Source organism: Ursus americanus, chromosome 12, assembly GCF_024610735.1.
Source record: "Ursus americanus isolate L20-20 chromosome 12, mUrsAme1.1.p, whole genome shotgun sequence".
NCBI lineage: Eukaryota > Metazoa > Chordata > Mammalia > Carnivora > Ursidae > Ursus > Ursus americanus.
Genome location: NC_142138.1, coordinates 66,988,775 through 67,005,257, shown reverse-complemented (window position 1 = coordinate 67,005,257; position 16,483 = coordinate 66,988,775). Strand labels below are relative to the sequence as shown.

General features: G+C 39.8%; 1 protein-coding gene across 18 annotated transcripts in view; it reads right to left on the bottom strand.

The window, feature by feature from the left end:
* PDE4DIP (phosphodiesterase 4D interacting protein) overlaps positions 1 to 16,483 on the bottom strand; it is a 166,874-nt gene that overhangs the window by 41,877 nt on the left and 108,514 nt on the right. For all 18 annotated transcript variants that reach the window (XR_015726397.1, XM_087866222.1, XM_087866217.1 and 15 more), the window contains 5 exons: positions 15,801 to 15,892; positions 12,293 to 12,409; positions 11,785 to 11,922; positions 10,854 to 10,966; positions 9,554 to 9,681 (listed from right to left, as the gene is read on the bottom strand). Coding sequence is in view for 17 of the 18 variants with exons in the window: in XM_087866222.1 (XP_087722348.1) it covers positions 9,554 to 9,681; positions 10,854 to 10,966; positions 11,785 to 11,922; positions 12,293 to 12,409; positions 15,801 to 15,892 (588 nt within the window). In the remaining variant the exon portion in view is untranslated. The remainder of the gene's footprint in view (positions 1 to 9,553; positions 9,682 to 10,853; positions 10,967 to 11,784; positions 11,923 to 12,292; positions 12,410 to 15,800; positions 15,893 to 16,483) is intronic.

The following is a 16,483-nucleotide window of genomic DNA, read 5'->3' as shown; positions in this document are numbered from 1 at the left end:
ACAGAACAAAGCTGGGGCATTTCTTCCTCTCCACATCTGTTACAATAAAAGACTGTCCATCGGATTTTAGGTTAAGACCTGTGGCCCACATTACTGATATCTTCTGAAAATGGAGGAATTTATGATGGTTAATCATTTTAACACCAAAGAAAATCCACCATGACACTCTACAGAACAGGTCTTATAGAACCTGCCCAAGTTAATGAAGCTTGAGCTCTAGTTCTGACCCTGGCCTCAGCAACCAACCTTTAAAACTCCTCTTCTGACCACTGAGTAACCTGTGCCCGAAAAAATTAGGTGGTTTGTCCAAGGTTATATAGCTAGTCCTGACAAGAGCTGTGCCAAGGAGTCAAGTCTCTTGACCTTCAGACAGAGGCAACTCACTGTTCCTTCTGGTGACAAATCAGATCTTTATCTTTGTCTCTTCCTCCAAGACCAAAGACTTGCTCCTGAGCTGAGACATCCGTGGATGAATAATGAGCATCCACTACCCTCTCTGCAGGTAAGGTGAACAGGAGCAGCTCACACCTTCATTCCATCTCTTGTCATCTGCCAGTTCATGCCAGAGTATTTGCAATGACCCAGGCCAATCTTATTAAAGTACTAAAAGGTAGTAAGCATGTTGCCCCAACAACTTAATCTTATGACTCATTCCACAAATGTTGTATTAACTTTGCACCAAGTTCCTGTGCCCTGTTCAATAAGGTCCTACCTACAAGGAGGTACCTCCACCACTCAGCATTCTTAGGACTTCCCTGGCAAACAGTGTACAATAGGGGTTTCCCACACTTTTTCAAACAAGCCCCAGAACCATCTCATTCACAATACTGGCTGCAGAGAGATGGATGAACACACTCCCTAAGCTTTGGTAACTCACTGAAATCCAGGATGCCAATTCACTTGTGGACCTCCATATCTTATTATGTTTATTTTGGAAAATCTTTACCTGCACAACAGTAGAGATCAGAATCTTTCACTTTTTTCTGGCAAAGAAAATGAATGTCCCCCTCAATGACAGATTAAGAAAACATAGTTTTCACATTTTTTCTCCCCTGAGATCTGGGCTAGAGCAAGATCCTGTGGTTGAAGAAAGCTCAGCTGGATGAGTTGAACTCATCTCCATTATCATTCTCAGTGGCTTGTGTGGCCAGGCTGCCCCACATCCCAAGAGGATTCCTGTGCTAGGTTCCAGGAGTAAGGTAATGGATGACTGGAAAAAGTGACTGTCACTGGTCTTGAAGGCTTTCATCTCATATGTTCTGCCCTCCACTTACCTTTGTAGCTTTCTGATGCCACATCTGCATTTTTAGATAATGTTCTCTCTTTAATTCACTCAGGGACACAATACCATGGTTTGACTTCATCAGGAGTTAAGTGGAGACCAAGTTAAGAATGCCCATTTCATCCCAACATTCTAGTATGTAGGAGTTTTGCTTTCCTTATCTATTTTTAGCTAGCTTAGTCTGCTGTAGCTCCTTCAGGGGAGTTCAACAGCTGCTCAGTCTTTCACCAATGTGAATTAGAACGCTGAAGGCTGTGGGGGGAGGCGGCTAGAATCAAGTTGAAAAAATCTTATAGAAAACATTGGAATGAATAAGTTATCCCACATGAAGCCCTGTAAGTTGACACTAGACACCTTTCTGTTACCATTTTTTTAAAATCAATGACAATAAAATAATTTCTCTTTTGTGAGGGAATACCCTTTTCTAAGCTTTTACAAGGCAACAAAACGCTATCTTCCAAACTAACTTGTAATGTTCCAAATTTATAATTTAAAGGTACTATCCTAAAAAAAAAAAAAGTTTAAAAAAAAGGTACTATGCTTTATATTGGTGGGTTCTGGTTATTATTTCAGATTCTCTGAAAACTAAGAGCCTGTCACTTCAAATTTCACTTTCTCATCTCCAGGTTTTATCTCCAGATTAAGTTTTACAAGTCAGACTAGAAATTTTTTTTTTTTTAAGATTTATTTGAGAAAATGAGTGGGGGGGGGTGGTTGGAGAGGGAGAAACAGACTCCCTGCTGAGCAGGGAGCCCGATGGGGGACTTAGTCCCAGGACCCTGAGATCATGACTTGAGCCAAAGTCAGACACTTAACCGACTGAGCCACCCAGGCACACCTAGACTAGAAATTTTATTTAAATTTTTTTTTACTTGAGGTTTTGATGGTGGTTCCCAAATTGTGGTTCTTGCAAATTTCTAGGCTTGGAGCCATATATATAATGGAGGTGGTATCCCAAATCCCTTTTAGATTTAGAAAATTATTTTCCACCAGCTATCTGACTTGATAAAGTACACAGAAATAAAAGCCTCTAAAACACTACAAATCCTTCTGTGAAAATTTAAGTGTTATGTACATGTTTTCTTTTAATCATTGATATAAAAATTGATAGTTTGTGGAATTTTTAGTTGAGGAAGGCAGAATTATTAAGAACATGGACCCTGGAGCCTGATTGTCTAGGTTTGGTTTCTGCTTCTGCCATTAGTTATATGACTCTAGGCAAGCCACCACCTTTCTGTAACTCAGTTTCCTTACTTACTAATTAGGGTTAACAGTGATATCCACGCCACACAGTTGTTCACTAGTGAACTTCAAAGGCTTCACTGCATTTGAAGTGCTTAGAACAGTGCTTGGCATACAGTGTATACTCAATATTATTATTGTTGTTGGTAAGCAGACATGGTCTATGAGCTAAAAAAAAAGGTGTCCACAGATCCTAAGTGTAATCGGCAGAGAGGAATTTAATACCTAACATTATAACTGGATGATCTCGATTGCATCTATCTGCACTGCCTTACTTCTGAATATCTGTTTCCCCCAATAGGAGGCTTGAAATAATACTTTTTGGTCTCTCTGCTTCACAGGACTGTTGAACAAACAGAGTTGTCAGTAAAATAGGATGAATTCTTTTGAACAGGTGTTTTACAAACAGAATTCATCGTTACTACATTATGACTGCCTTAAAACTCCATCATGTATGAATAAGCCTTAGAGGAAAAGTCATATAGTGTTATGCTAATTCTTCAATAATGAGCCCAAACTGGGTTATGACAAGACCCTTTTCCCTGAATTCTACTCTAGTCATTATTGTTTCCCCTTTTAGCTATTTATATTCAACCAACAGAAAAGGAGTGATATTTCCCATATAGTTACTCAGAACATAGCAGGAGTCCTGTTTGACTAATTTGAAAGGGGATTCAAAGAACGAAAACTGTACAGCATGGGTAAGCATGTGGTGCCAAGCTCCCGGCTGGTCTTCCCCTCAGGGCCAGGCTCTCGAACCAGATCCTCTGGGCCATCTCCCACTCTCTCTTAGGGACCTGCCATGTGCTCATTATTACAAGAACACTCACACGTTCATGTCACGAACCAACTAAACTATCCCTGATTTAAATAGTATGATGCTGTATGACAGATTCAAACAAAAAAGGTCTCCTGTCAAACTCTGCATCCATTCCCTTCTGGACCATAAAAGAACTTTAAGATTTCATATAGTCCTCCATAAGCTTCTGCTGAGAAATAAAATTCTTCCACTAGACAGATTCTGCTCCGGGAACAGAGGTAGCTAAGGAAAGAAAACCGCAGTCTGCAGTCAAGCCCCTTTACGGTGTATCTTTGTCTTTATATTGCAACATCTCTAAGGCAGCTTTCCAGCCTGTACTTTATTCAGAAAGCAATTTTCCAGGGACTTAAAATTCTGTAATGTCAAGGAGTTCTTCCTGCTCATGGCCTCTTTTTTTTCCCTCAAAGAACACAAGCAGCAGGCCTTTCCAGGAACATTTTATGGGAGTAGCACCACTGACCGTAACAGGTGGCTCCTCAAATCTCCATCCTGCTTGCTACTGCTCTCCCTCAGCAAGGAGAACAAGAAAGAGTTTTTAAGCCTAAGGAGTTCATTTCACATTTCTGGGGGAAGTGTAATGCTTTCTTTAGTCTCACTTCTTTGACGGAAGAATAATCCAGTTTCTTCCTCTTCCCTCCTCTAGTTAAATAAATTACAAAAGCATTCACTCATTCTGGAGCCTTCACTTCCACTTGGATTTTTAGTACAATGATCAATAACACTGGTTCTCCTATAAGGAAACAAACAAAAAAGACATGAGCTTTCTCTACTTCTCATCAATCTTTTCAAGAATGAAACCAAATGGTTACTGTTTGGCCTTTGATACTTTTATTGGATCCGTAACAATTTTCTGTGTCTCAACTAAAGTAGCTGAAATTCTAACACTTATGTATTAAAAAGAACACTCTCCATTTTAGCACAAATGTTAACACAGTTTAACACAGCACAGTGCCAGGAAGAAATGAATTTCCAGAGGAAAATATACAGCTTATTTTGGTGGGAATATAGTCCTATAAATAATCTAATGCCAAGTTATTGGATCACTTGTCATTTCCTTCTTCATTTAAATTGGTAGGAAATCACTTTACTTTTTCTCGACGGCCCTAGGACCAAAATTTTAAGTGATAGAAGTAAAACTGCTTTTATTGTCAAACTGAATACTTCATGGAAACAGAAATTCATGAATTATAGAACATACTTGTACACACACATGCCTCTAACGTTTACAGATTGAGAGGTTGGTATTTTAGAGCAATGATTTTGGTAATTGCAAAAGGAAGCAATACTCATGTTATATACGAAAGGCAAAGCTACATGCATATGCTAGACAATTATGAGTTTTTAAAGGGAACGAGGAAGCCGACTTAGTTCATCTACTTAACACCCCTATTCTTCATATTATTCTTTATCGAACATCTTCTTGCTGAACTTCCTACTTTATCCTTCCAGGCTTAGCAAAAGGAAAACAGTATGATAAGTAAAAAAATTTTATTTCTGGAATTTAACATTAAACAACATAAAGGGAAAGTAATGCAAAGAGAATTAGTACATCACTTTGTAAGTTTAATCATTCTTTTTTGAAATCTGGTAAAATTGGTATTGTCAGCTTTACATGTTATGTTTCCCTTCCACTTCCATCCTCTACTGGAAGCAAATTACAACACAGATTTTTTATTTGGGAAACTCGTCCTGGCTCATGTGATTATATAGAAAGAAGTTGACGACTTACCTTTTGTCAATACTCAGACTACTTAAAAGCAACATGCCTGTCTTCTAATTATAAAAAAGTTGTTTAACAAAGTTATTACTCTCAATGTCTAGTGAGAAGGTGCCTTAAATCCATATTCCAAAATGTTCTAAGACTCAAAAACTATTAACGTACAGAAATCACTCTGACATGCTGTCCCAATGACTCATTCCTTCTATTTTTTATTACCAGGTTGCCTCATATAAGCTCCATACTCCTAACTACTCTTTCTACAGTACCGATGGTTCTTCAGGACCAAAGGGAGAAGAAAAGCTCTCTAAATTTTAACCTTAAAGAAAAGAGGATGCTTTTCTATGCTTGCTTCTCACAGGATGTTAGCATCTGAAAAAGAAAGCTAATTTCATTTATTCTACCTCTACCATCTCTACAAAGCAAGATGGAAAGTGGACTGTCAGGGCGTGGGTCACTACTATTTCTTCCTAGCTTCATAGGACGACTGTCCCAAGGCATTGGCTGCAGACCCTTGGAATTACTACTGGGGCCCTCGTTGAAGAGGCAACTTGAGTTTTTCAGGGACATCAAATGTGGAGATTCTATGTCTTTTTCATATAAAAAGACCATGAGGGGTGCCTGGGTGGCTCGGTCGGTTGGGTGTCTGCCTTAGGTCAGGTAATGATCCCAGGGTCCTGGAATCAACCACCAAGTCAAGTCAGGCTCCCTGCTCAGCGGGGAGTCTGCTTTTCCCTCTCCCTCTCCCTCTTCCCCTGGCTTGTGCTCTCTCTCTCAAATAAAAATAAAATCTTAAAAAAAAAAAAAAAGACCATGAAACCAGAAAACAACAACTTTATCCTAACAAACAGGAACGAGAGTTTGCTAATACTAGTTGCTCAAGGAAAGCAAAGGAACTGAAGTATTGTCCCTTTAAGATTTACAGTCTAAAAGGAAGTGACTATAGGTAGGTCAATTTTTATTCCTCAATGAAAGGAGCAATTTTTTGGTATAGTCTGACCTGCTTCTCCTTTCCCTCATCAGAAAACCCTAGATTAAACTGGAAGAGAGACAGAACTAACATCAATTTTCTTGAACTGTTTTGAATCTGAATTTGAACCAAACTTCCCAAGACCAGATACCAAATTAGCATAAACAAGCATGAAAGTGAAAGGTCTTTTATGTGTATCGGTGCCAGAGGTCACTTAGGTATAAATTATGCAATTAGTTTCCCTCCAGGAAACTTTTTGTGGCTAGGATCTAATATCCTATATAGGTCACAATTTTCTTAATCTTTACATATCTCTTACTGTATATAATGACATTGACAAATCTTTTAAAAATATGAATAAGGAAGTAGAGGTACCAACAACACCCCTGCTGTCTGCAGTGAATGAAGAGAAGTGGGTGTGGGAGAGGGGTCCGTGAGATTTAGGATAAGCACATACCTTTCAAAGCAAAAGGCTGACAATATTAAAAGAGCCCAGTTGTGCCTTTAAAAAAAATGATAACTTGGCTAAATAGCTAAGAAGAAAACACCAGAAAAACGTTGACTTTTACTAGGCACTAATAATCGTCAGACTTCTGCAACAGAAAAGGGTAAGGGAAATATCTATCAAAAGGACTTCCATTTCATTCATTAAAATAAATGTTCTGGGAGGTCCTTTTCAAGTCTACAGCTCTAAGAACTATAGACTTCATCTCCCCTGACTCTCACAACCATTACTTTGCATATTTGCTATTATTCAAAAAGGAAATGTAAGTAAAAACAAATCTATTGATGTGAATTTTTCACAGATTAAGTTCTATGCTTCTAATTAATCATGGCCTGGGTTTAATTCATTCAAGATTTTTTTTTTTTAATTCAAGCACAAGGTTCTACAAGCCCATGATGCTTTCTCTAAAATTATTAAGGCTGAAAAATGCCTGAAAAAGGTCGAATAATCCTGTAAGAGAAAGGGTCTGTGCTCCTGAGGAGAGAATGGAATCATATGCTATCATGGTAGATGGAATTCTGTGAGTGATGTGGGTAATCACAGCATCATCTATCTGTGGGTTATAGAACAAAATTCATCAGAGTCGAGTTCTCTAATAAGATGCCACATTAGCACATAAACTTGTTAGGCTGGCCAGCTCTCTCCAGGCAGCACTGTTCACAAGCCTCACTCCAGGACATGAGTAGCAGATTCCAGTCACATCTATAGTATCAGGATCAATCTCCTAAGTTTATCTTTTGCCACAAAAATCACTTACTTATCTAAAATGTTTCCCAAGGACCAATATTAAAGGTGATTAACCGTAGCACAAGTCAGTCTGTCTCTTTAGGATCCAAATCAGGACCAGAATTCACTTCCTTTTCCCCACTAATCTATTTTGATCATTTTTCAATAGGAAGTTGGGTTCCTCATTATTCGGGCAGCTACCTTAAAATTTCTAACACTTAGTTCAAGACACCATGGGAAATTCCTACTGTTGGAGGATGATAGAAGCAGGATTATAATTAGAAATTAGTATAATCACTATAAGGCATTAGAATCCAAGAATCACCAATGGTTGAATCTTAACAGGACACTTATAAAGCTTCCTTGGTCCATTAGCAAAATAAAGGGAAAACACTTCCTAAATGCCCTGTAATCATATGACAGACTAGTCTTTGCTGGGTTGACATTTCTGTAAGTTCAATTACTCCCTCTATCCTTTTCCAGTTACAAAAAGCTTTGTGTAGGAAAGGGTCTCTCAAGATTGGAAGACGAAGAAAGTGGACGGTTCTGCTTATACTTCCTATCCCCCTCCTTAAATGACTCCCCACCCCAAAGCCCATGAAAACTGGAAAGCATTTCATTAAGAGGAAGGCTTATGGCTATCAATCTTTTGCAAAATACTTCATCAGAAAATCCCAGGGTGCTTCTCCAGCAGAACATTTTTTTCCCTGTCCACTTTGGTCTGACTGATGCTCTATTGTTGTTACAGGCACGGGTAAGGTTACAGAAAGTTGGACAGAATTGAGAATGTAAGGCAACCCATGTCAACAGATGAATGTGAAAGAAATTAGTGTCATGTGAATAATGGAGGGAAAACAGAAAACTCATTGTGCGCCCCCTCCTTGAGAAAGAGTACTCAGTCACCTTTATGATGCTGGAAAGCCTCAATCCCTGCTCAGCAAAGTCCATGTTTCAAACTTGAAATCTCAGCTTCTAATCTAGGAAATTTATAACCAACAGAAATCTGAAACCTCATGGTGTTGAACCGCAAAGCTCCAAAGTAATCCTGATTACTTTTTATACTCTTGACATTTCGCTAGCAGAAATACAATCTCCAGGACCCCTTTCTTATGCCTGTCATGCTGCCATAAGAAAGCACCGAGACAACGGCCCAAACCTACCAACCCAGATCTACAACATTTCTTCCTAAACTATTCAAACACCTCAAAGCCTATTACTTATTTTAATGGAGTAATGTTTAAGCACTAAAACATGAAAAACACAGGACTCCACCTCGTGCCACTACCAAATGAAAAACCAGAAGCAATACTTTCCTCTGGCTGCAATAAGCAATTTGGTGAAATGCTGAATTTAAAGGGAAACATTACATTTGAAATTATCTTTTTACATAAAGAATCATGACTCTGAAAGACATGTGGGAAAGCCTCAATCCCTGTTCACCAAATTCCATGTTTCAAAACTGAAAGGAGTCTTTATTGAAATCGTGTTCTGACTACATAAAACCCTTGGTTTAAAGGAAAAATATTAATGGAATTTAATCTGCACCTAATCTAATTTCACTATCACTATTACTGAATTATCACGTCTGAAACACTTTCAGAGGAGAAGGTTTACTGTGAACACTTCAACTATCTTTGCCTCCTCTCTCTGACTTGACCCTTCCAATACCTGTAGTCTGCTAATGGCAAGACTTGGCTTTGATTACCTACTGATAAGGATTATACCACTTTTGCAAAGTCATTCTTATAGACATTTAATCTCTCTCTCTCTCTTTCACCCTTAAACTTTTATTTGATTAAAAAATCAAGTCAAATCAAAGTTTAATTCTCTCAAAGAGCAGGAGTTGGCAGATGGCAAAAATAATACACGTGCATGCATTTATGACATGATATGGAACATATGAAATGGACGGTGAGAGCAAGGGAGTAATAAACTTTATTGGCCCATGGGAAGAGATGGGGGAACAGGGAGGGGCCAGGGAAAAGAGTGAAATGGTGGGAAAACTGAAATGGAATGCTTTAAAAGGTGCACATACACTTTGTAACCTCCACCATTCAACTCCGAGATAGATATGTACAGCGCCATACAGGTAGACTAAAGTAAGTTTCACTTTGTAGCTGATGCTACTTGCAACAGTTCTACCATTAGCAAGTCACCATTTTAATTCTGCCAGAGTCAGACAAGGCTCTCGGGTTAGTGCAAACAAGGTTTTCCATCCTGGGCTGCAGGCTGACCCGCCAGTGCTCAGAAGGCATGCTTGTGACGAACTCGCACACTTTCCAGTTCCCCACCTCCAATGGCGGCCAGGGTCTCCAGCCTGCTTAAGCGCTCCAGGCTTCTTCCAAGAACTTCTTCCAGCCGACCGCGTATCACCTGGGCCCCTTCTAGTTCCACCTGCAGAGTTCGGTCTCTCTCAGAGCTGAGTAAACATGCCACATGGAAGGAAAACGGATTAGTCATCAACTGTAATGAGTCTACGTATACTTCCGAAGAGCCATGAGACTTTCTAAAGGACGCTCTCCAGGACACAGTAATTGAGCACGGTCTTTGTTTGGGCACTGTTATCCTTCACTGCAGACAGATCAGCAAGGCCTGCTCCTTTCTTTAAAGCTTGTCATTTTATGCTAGATTGTGAGCCAATGTCACATAAAAATTATAGTTCCTAAGACTTATCTCATACCCTTATAGCCGACATAAGAGAAATTTTACTTTTTGACAAGTATTAATTTCTGAAAAACCAAAATCCAGGAAGAGCTAAATGCAAACCGAAGAAATACTGAGCCAAGTACGACGGCTACTGAAGATGTGTTCTCTCACTTGGTAACCAGACTGGACAAAGCTCTGAAAAGGAATCCAGTTCAGAGAGACTAAAGATCCAGAAATTCTTTAAAAAGTAATACAATCAACTGGTCCTTCTTGTATCTTTCCTCTCCCTTCATTTCTTTGAAGTAGAAAGAAAAACGATGCTTAAACTGAACAACAAACTAGAAGAAAATGAATAGTAAAAGAATAAAAATTAGGAAAGAGAAAAAGGGACAAGGGGAGAAGGCAGAATGAGGAAAAAAAAATAAAGGGAATATAAAATGAACCAGAACGACATAATATACATGACCAAAAGTCAAGAGGTACCAGCAAATATATTCACCATGATGGCTATCAGTGATCCTGGGTTGATACTAGCCATCGTGGTGAATATATTTTCTTCAATGATACTTGGCGAGTATCAATACCCTTCTATCCTCACTCTTGGAACGGAACAGCCCTTACCCAGGACATGGAGCAGAGGAACGAAAGGAAAACACTGAGTGTTTACTATATGCAAGGCATTATTTTAGTTTATATTCCAACGACTTACTTGCTGTCTTTGATTTCCTGACAAGTCTTCTCATTTGATCACTGTGTAGCTATAGGAGATAGGCACTATTCCTGACTTAACATGTAAACACTGGGCTCTGAGAGATCCACACACCACAAATGACAAACTGAGTAATCCTAGTAATTGTCTCTCTCTCTTTTTCTCCCTGCTTTGAGATCAGAAGCACCTGCTCCTAGAGAAGAATGGAAGGGTAAACACTGCCGTCACTCTCCTACCTGTCTGGATGGGCGTGGAACTTCACCAGACTGCTATAGAGCTGTCTCTCTGCTTGCAAAGCCTCATTGAGCCGACTCCGTTCATCCACCAGCCCTTCGAGCATCAGCAGCAACTGAAGAAAGAACAGAAGCAGTACGCAAACAGACGTGAGACATGAAGCCACAGGGATCCTGAGAAAGCAGCCAAAGGAATGTACTCACATGTACTATGACCAAAAAAAGCTCACCATCTTACTACTTGCTTAAACTTCCTATTATACAGTTTTCAAATCAATGTCACATTATCTTTTTTTTAATCTTTAAAACTCTATAGGGCAGAAGTCAAACATGGAAGCAAGAAGAAGAAAGAGGAGAGAGAGGCCAGAAGCACAGCAAAGAGCTAAGAGAAGGGAGTGGAAGGGAAAGAGAGGAAGTGCCAGAAGGACACATACAGTAGGACTTATTGGTATTCTTCATTCAGTCAGTCAATATTTATTGAGCACATTCTATGTGCCAGGCTCTGTTCTAGGGATCAGCTTACTATCTAGTGGGTGGAGGAGACACCATCAATCACAGACCTGTGTCGCAGAGAGCTATACAGTAAGTGCTGTTAACAACATGAGCCACGACGTACGCAACCAGCAGAGAGGTCTGTTTAATTGAACTGCTCGAGTTAAAAGCCAGGACTGGAGTGAAATGAGTAGTTAGTGAGAGAGATGATAACAGGGAGTACAGGCAATAGGTCGTTTTTAAATCTGGCACTGAAGAGAGGTCAGCTATGGAGGAGCAGCTAGAAAGGAATGACAAATGTTAGGGGTATCTCTTGCTGCTGCTGACCAAGGCAGGCAACCTTAGAGCACAGAGATCTCTCCCCTTCAGAGATCACTGAGATCGACAGCTTTTCCAGTGTTTGTTTCACAGTAAAAATAAGGTTTATAGTCCAATGACTTACCTGTTGTCTTCGGTTTCCTAAAGTTTCTTGACCCTGTGACTCTACTGAAGCAACTTTTTCCCGAAGAAGTAAGACTTCTTGGGTCAGGCGTTCCATAGCTGGTATGTCCTCAGGATCAACCAGCTGCATCTGCAGGTCCTAAAGGTCAAGAAAAAAATCAATAAAAATGTGGGGCGGCTCAGTCAGTTGAGCATGCAAGTCTTGATCTCGGGGCTGCAAACTGCTATTTAGCAGAGGAGCAAAGGAGCAGAAGTCCCTGAAACAGTCTGCTGTACTTTCAAGTGGAATGTTGATAAGCCATATGAAATAATACACTCTTTGTGAAATCTCAGCAACTCTAATACAAGTCAAAAAGAATACGGTGATATGAAGAGGCTCAAACCGACAGTGCATCAAGGAAATAAGTACTGGCCAAGGGACTCAGGGTATCTAAATGTTGTCTGAGGATGCCCTGCAGTTATTCTGAGCTGTAATCGTTTCCAAGGATCTTGAAAGAGCTTTGAAGGACCTTTATGAGGTCTTCCTTAATCTGTATGTTCCTGGTCAGGGACTCCATGTCAGCAGCCTGCACCTGCAGCTCTTCCTCTTGCACGGCCACCATGGACTGTAGTGCAGAAAGTTCCATCTGTGGAGAGAAGAAGTCCTGAAGTCAGTGTGCAGAGGACACAGTATCTGTCACATTCATATTTGAACCCCTAGGCCAAGGCTCTTCCATATTGTATCACCATCAGCCAGGAATGCGAGTGCCAACCAGAAGCTGAGTTACAGTGTTCTGGTGGATCACATCAATAAACCACACGGTGTGGTACCAAAGGGTGTTGCATGGGAAGCTGTAACGGTAGCCTTAAGGATGTCCTCCACTTTAGTCAGCACTACGAAACATTTCAAATTTGCTTAATGAATGAGTTTATTGTGCTGCTTACAAAATGGGTCACCATTAGCAGACGAGTGAATCCTCACCAACCCAACAGAATCACTACTCTTTTATTCCCCAGTTTACAGAGAGGTGACTGAGGCGGAGAGAAATTAAGGAACCTGTTCAAAGTCACAGAGCGAGGAAGCGGGAGATCCAGAATGTGAACTCAAGGAAGCAGACTCAGAACACGAGGTTACAATGCCTTTCCTGCAGATTCTAACACATCCATATATTCTTTATCGTGATGGCAAGTTATTTGTAAATACACATTGTAAGGAACTATTTTTTTTTTAGATTTTATTTATTTATTTGTCAGAGGGTGGGGGGAGAGAGAGCACAAGCAGGGGGAGCAGCAGGCAGAGGGAGAAGCAGGCTCCCTGCTGAGAAGGGAGCCCAATGTAGGACTCTATCCCATGACCCTGAGATCATGATCTGAGCTGAAGGAAGATGCTTAACCGACTGAGCCAGCCAGGACCCCCACGTAAGGAACTATCTGGAGATAATTAAAGGAAATAGGTGTGACAAAGAAGAGAGATGACACAAACCTAGTTTAAGGTATAGTCAAGCTTCCTAAAGAAAGCAGCATCTGTTTCTTTAAGATATAAAATGTAAGTTAGAAGCAGTAAAAACTACTTCGAATTCCATCAATGCTGATAGCTCACTATGTGGTGATGACTTATAACTCCACAAAGTTATTTGATGCTCTGGACTCCTGTGGCATGTTAGGAAGAAATGCTTCTCCTTCCATTTCCTTCCATGTTGAAGGCCTCAGTTAGTGTGACTCCTGACATTTCTCCACCCCTTTAGTCAGCCCCAGGCAGGTAAAGTGACTTATCTTAATGGTATGTTGGGGAGGAATAAACCAGGCATGCTTGACTAGGCTCCATCTTCCTTCTTTCTAGGAGGCACCTGCCTGCAGGAAGCCTGTTTTTGGCACTGCTTCTCCAAGAGCAGGCTCTTCCTCACCATGTGGAGTGGTCTGCCAAGGCCCAATGTCGTCTGTGACTAGGTAGGTAAGTCTGCCTAATTCTGGGGATTGGCTAGCAGGCCCCTTGGTTCTTGCATTAGGTTCTCTACCTAAGCCTTTATCAGTAATGCAGCCAATGAAATACCAAACTCTCTGCCACTACTTTATTTCTCCGTTTGTTCAGATCTTGGTTACGGGAAATGGAGTGCTACTTATGAGGCCCTCTTCAGAGACCTCTATCATTATATAGCCGGGTATTGGCTCCATGGAAGAAAAACTCAAACACGAGGAAAACATTAGTGCAGCAAGATAAAGGTCTACAGCCAGGCAGACACGAGTTTTGGGTTTTAAATCTTGGCATAATCTCTCTACATTGCATTTAACCTGAACTTCATTTCCTGAATTGTAAAACGGAAATAAAACCTCCTTTTTAGGGCTATGTGAGAATAGAGAAAATATATTTAAAAGTGCCTGGTAGCCAATCAGTGAATGTTAACTATTCTTACCACTACTGCTATGATTTCAAGATAGTAGAGGGAATGCTTAAAATTCAGGAAAATCGACATGGCTTTTGGTATAAACCTAGTATCAGAGGGAATGCGACAATGAATATATACGGTATTGAACTGAGAGGCTGGTAATTGATTAAGGACACAAAAGTAAGCAATATAGCTAAATATAACTCACTCAAAATAACCATTCATAGTCCTAATTTTATGATCCCCCAAACAGGACAGAACCCAAAAGTAACATTACTCTGAATAAAGTATAGATGAGAAAAACAGGAACAGCATACGGAAACGGAAATATCTGACATGAGTAATCAGATAATGGCTAGGGTGGAACCCAAAACAAGGGAGGGGAGCCAGGGGATTTTTAAAACTGGTATTTTTAAAATGCCACACAATTTCATATCCTCAAAACTTGAGTTATATAACAGCAGTCTGGCTGTAAGAAGAAATACAGTAATGGGAAGAGAAATTAAGAGGTACAATAAGATAATTTTATCACAAATATGAATACAGGTCTTACATTCTAGATCTAACTCTGGCAAAGAGGTGGAACGAATCTGAGAAGCCAAGGAGACTAGCCGGGTAAACTTAATATACCGCTGACCCCCTAAAATAGATGCCATGGTAACATAAAGTCTTTCGGTTTTAGTTGGTAACTCTGTTCTATGGCCCTAATACTTCTTCCATATCACAGCTGGACATAAAATCTGCTGTAAAGGGAGGGAAAAAGAGAAGGGATTCTGTAAGGCCAAAAGGCCTCTTCTAAGAAAATTCATGAAAACTCTATTGCTAGAAATACAGCATAATGCAAAATGATCTGCTCCAAGTAATGACTTCTTAGCAAGTATTCTGAGTCACAAAAGACCTAAATTTAAATCTTAGCTTTGGTATGTCTTAGTTATATGACAATTCCCCACCTCCACAGTTTTGTTATATTTTGTTTTTTGAGAGAGCTTGTGTAAGCAGGTGGGGGTGGGCGCAGAGGGAGAGACAGAATCTTCAATCTCACGCCCCTAAGATCATGACCTGGGCTGAAACCCTAAAAGTCAGACGCTTATCCGACTGAGCCACCCAGGCGCCCCTTCCTACCTCCATGTTTAAAAAAAAAAAAAAATCAGCATTTCACCTTCTTCATCTATAAAATAGGGCCAATACCACTTAGTTTGCAGAGCTGTAAGCCTTAGTGCTAATTTAAGTAACCAGTACAGTACATTGCACGTAGCAAGTATTCAATGAACATTCTTGATCATTCCCCAAATTCTTCCGTTCCATGTTTCTAAAACTAATTTCATGGATCTAACATCGTAATTCCAAGCAGCGATTATACAGTATCTCATTTTTTCACAAGTCCTTTACAATTATTCCAGTTAGCAATGAGCAGAGAAAGTGGCCTTTGTCTTTCCAGCACTTAAAAAGTTTAATGGTCTCCATTTATAAAAATAAAAGCATCTTTTGAGAAAATGTGTACATAAAGCAATTTGTAATTTTCTCCACAAAGAAAAAAGCCTTACTTTGCATTTGGACCTAGATATTATACGTGGACAAGTGTACTCTTTTAAAGATAAACTATTTTGGAAGAAAATCATAGGAATTTTGAAAGTAGTCTCACTAGAACACTCACCCGACTTTCTCTTTCTTTTTTAGCCATGAGCTCAAGTTCCTCTTTGGCATTACTCAGTTCTTTTTCCAGCCCTGCAACTGTTTCCAAGTCTCCTGAAAATGAACACATAGCACGCGTCTTCATCACTATAACATCATATGACCTCCGGTGCGTGGTTTCTGAGGAATTTAGTCCGAATACACAATCTCACAACAACAACGAAAATATGTGCCAGATTGTTCTTTGCAGCAATATTTGTAATAGCAAAATATACAATCACTCTACATGCCTGTAAAAAGAAGACTGAATAAACTACGGTATATCCATGTGACGAAATACTACATACAACTGTCAAAAAGAATGAGAAAACAACTCTTTATGAACTGATATGGAATAATTTCAAAGATATATTGTTAAGTAAAACAAGTTGGGTACAAAAGAATACATCTAGTGGAGTCTGTCCTATATTAGGAGAGGGGGAAGTAAGACCACACACATACACATCACATTTAGACACAGGATTGCTCCCTGACTTTGCTAAAAGAAACATAGGAAGGATAACCCAGAAATGCAATTGGTTGCCCTCAAGGGAGGGATGAAAACCAGAGAAAAATACTAGAGAAGTTGATGGGTCTTCTGAACATACTTTATATATTTGAGTTTTGAACCATGTTAATGTTTTATTTTTAATGTGTAAAGTTAGT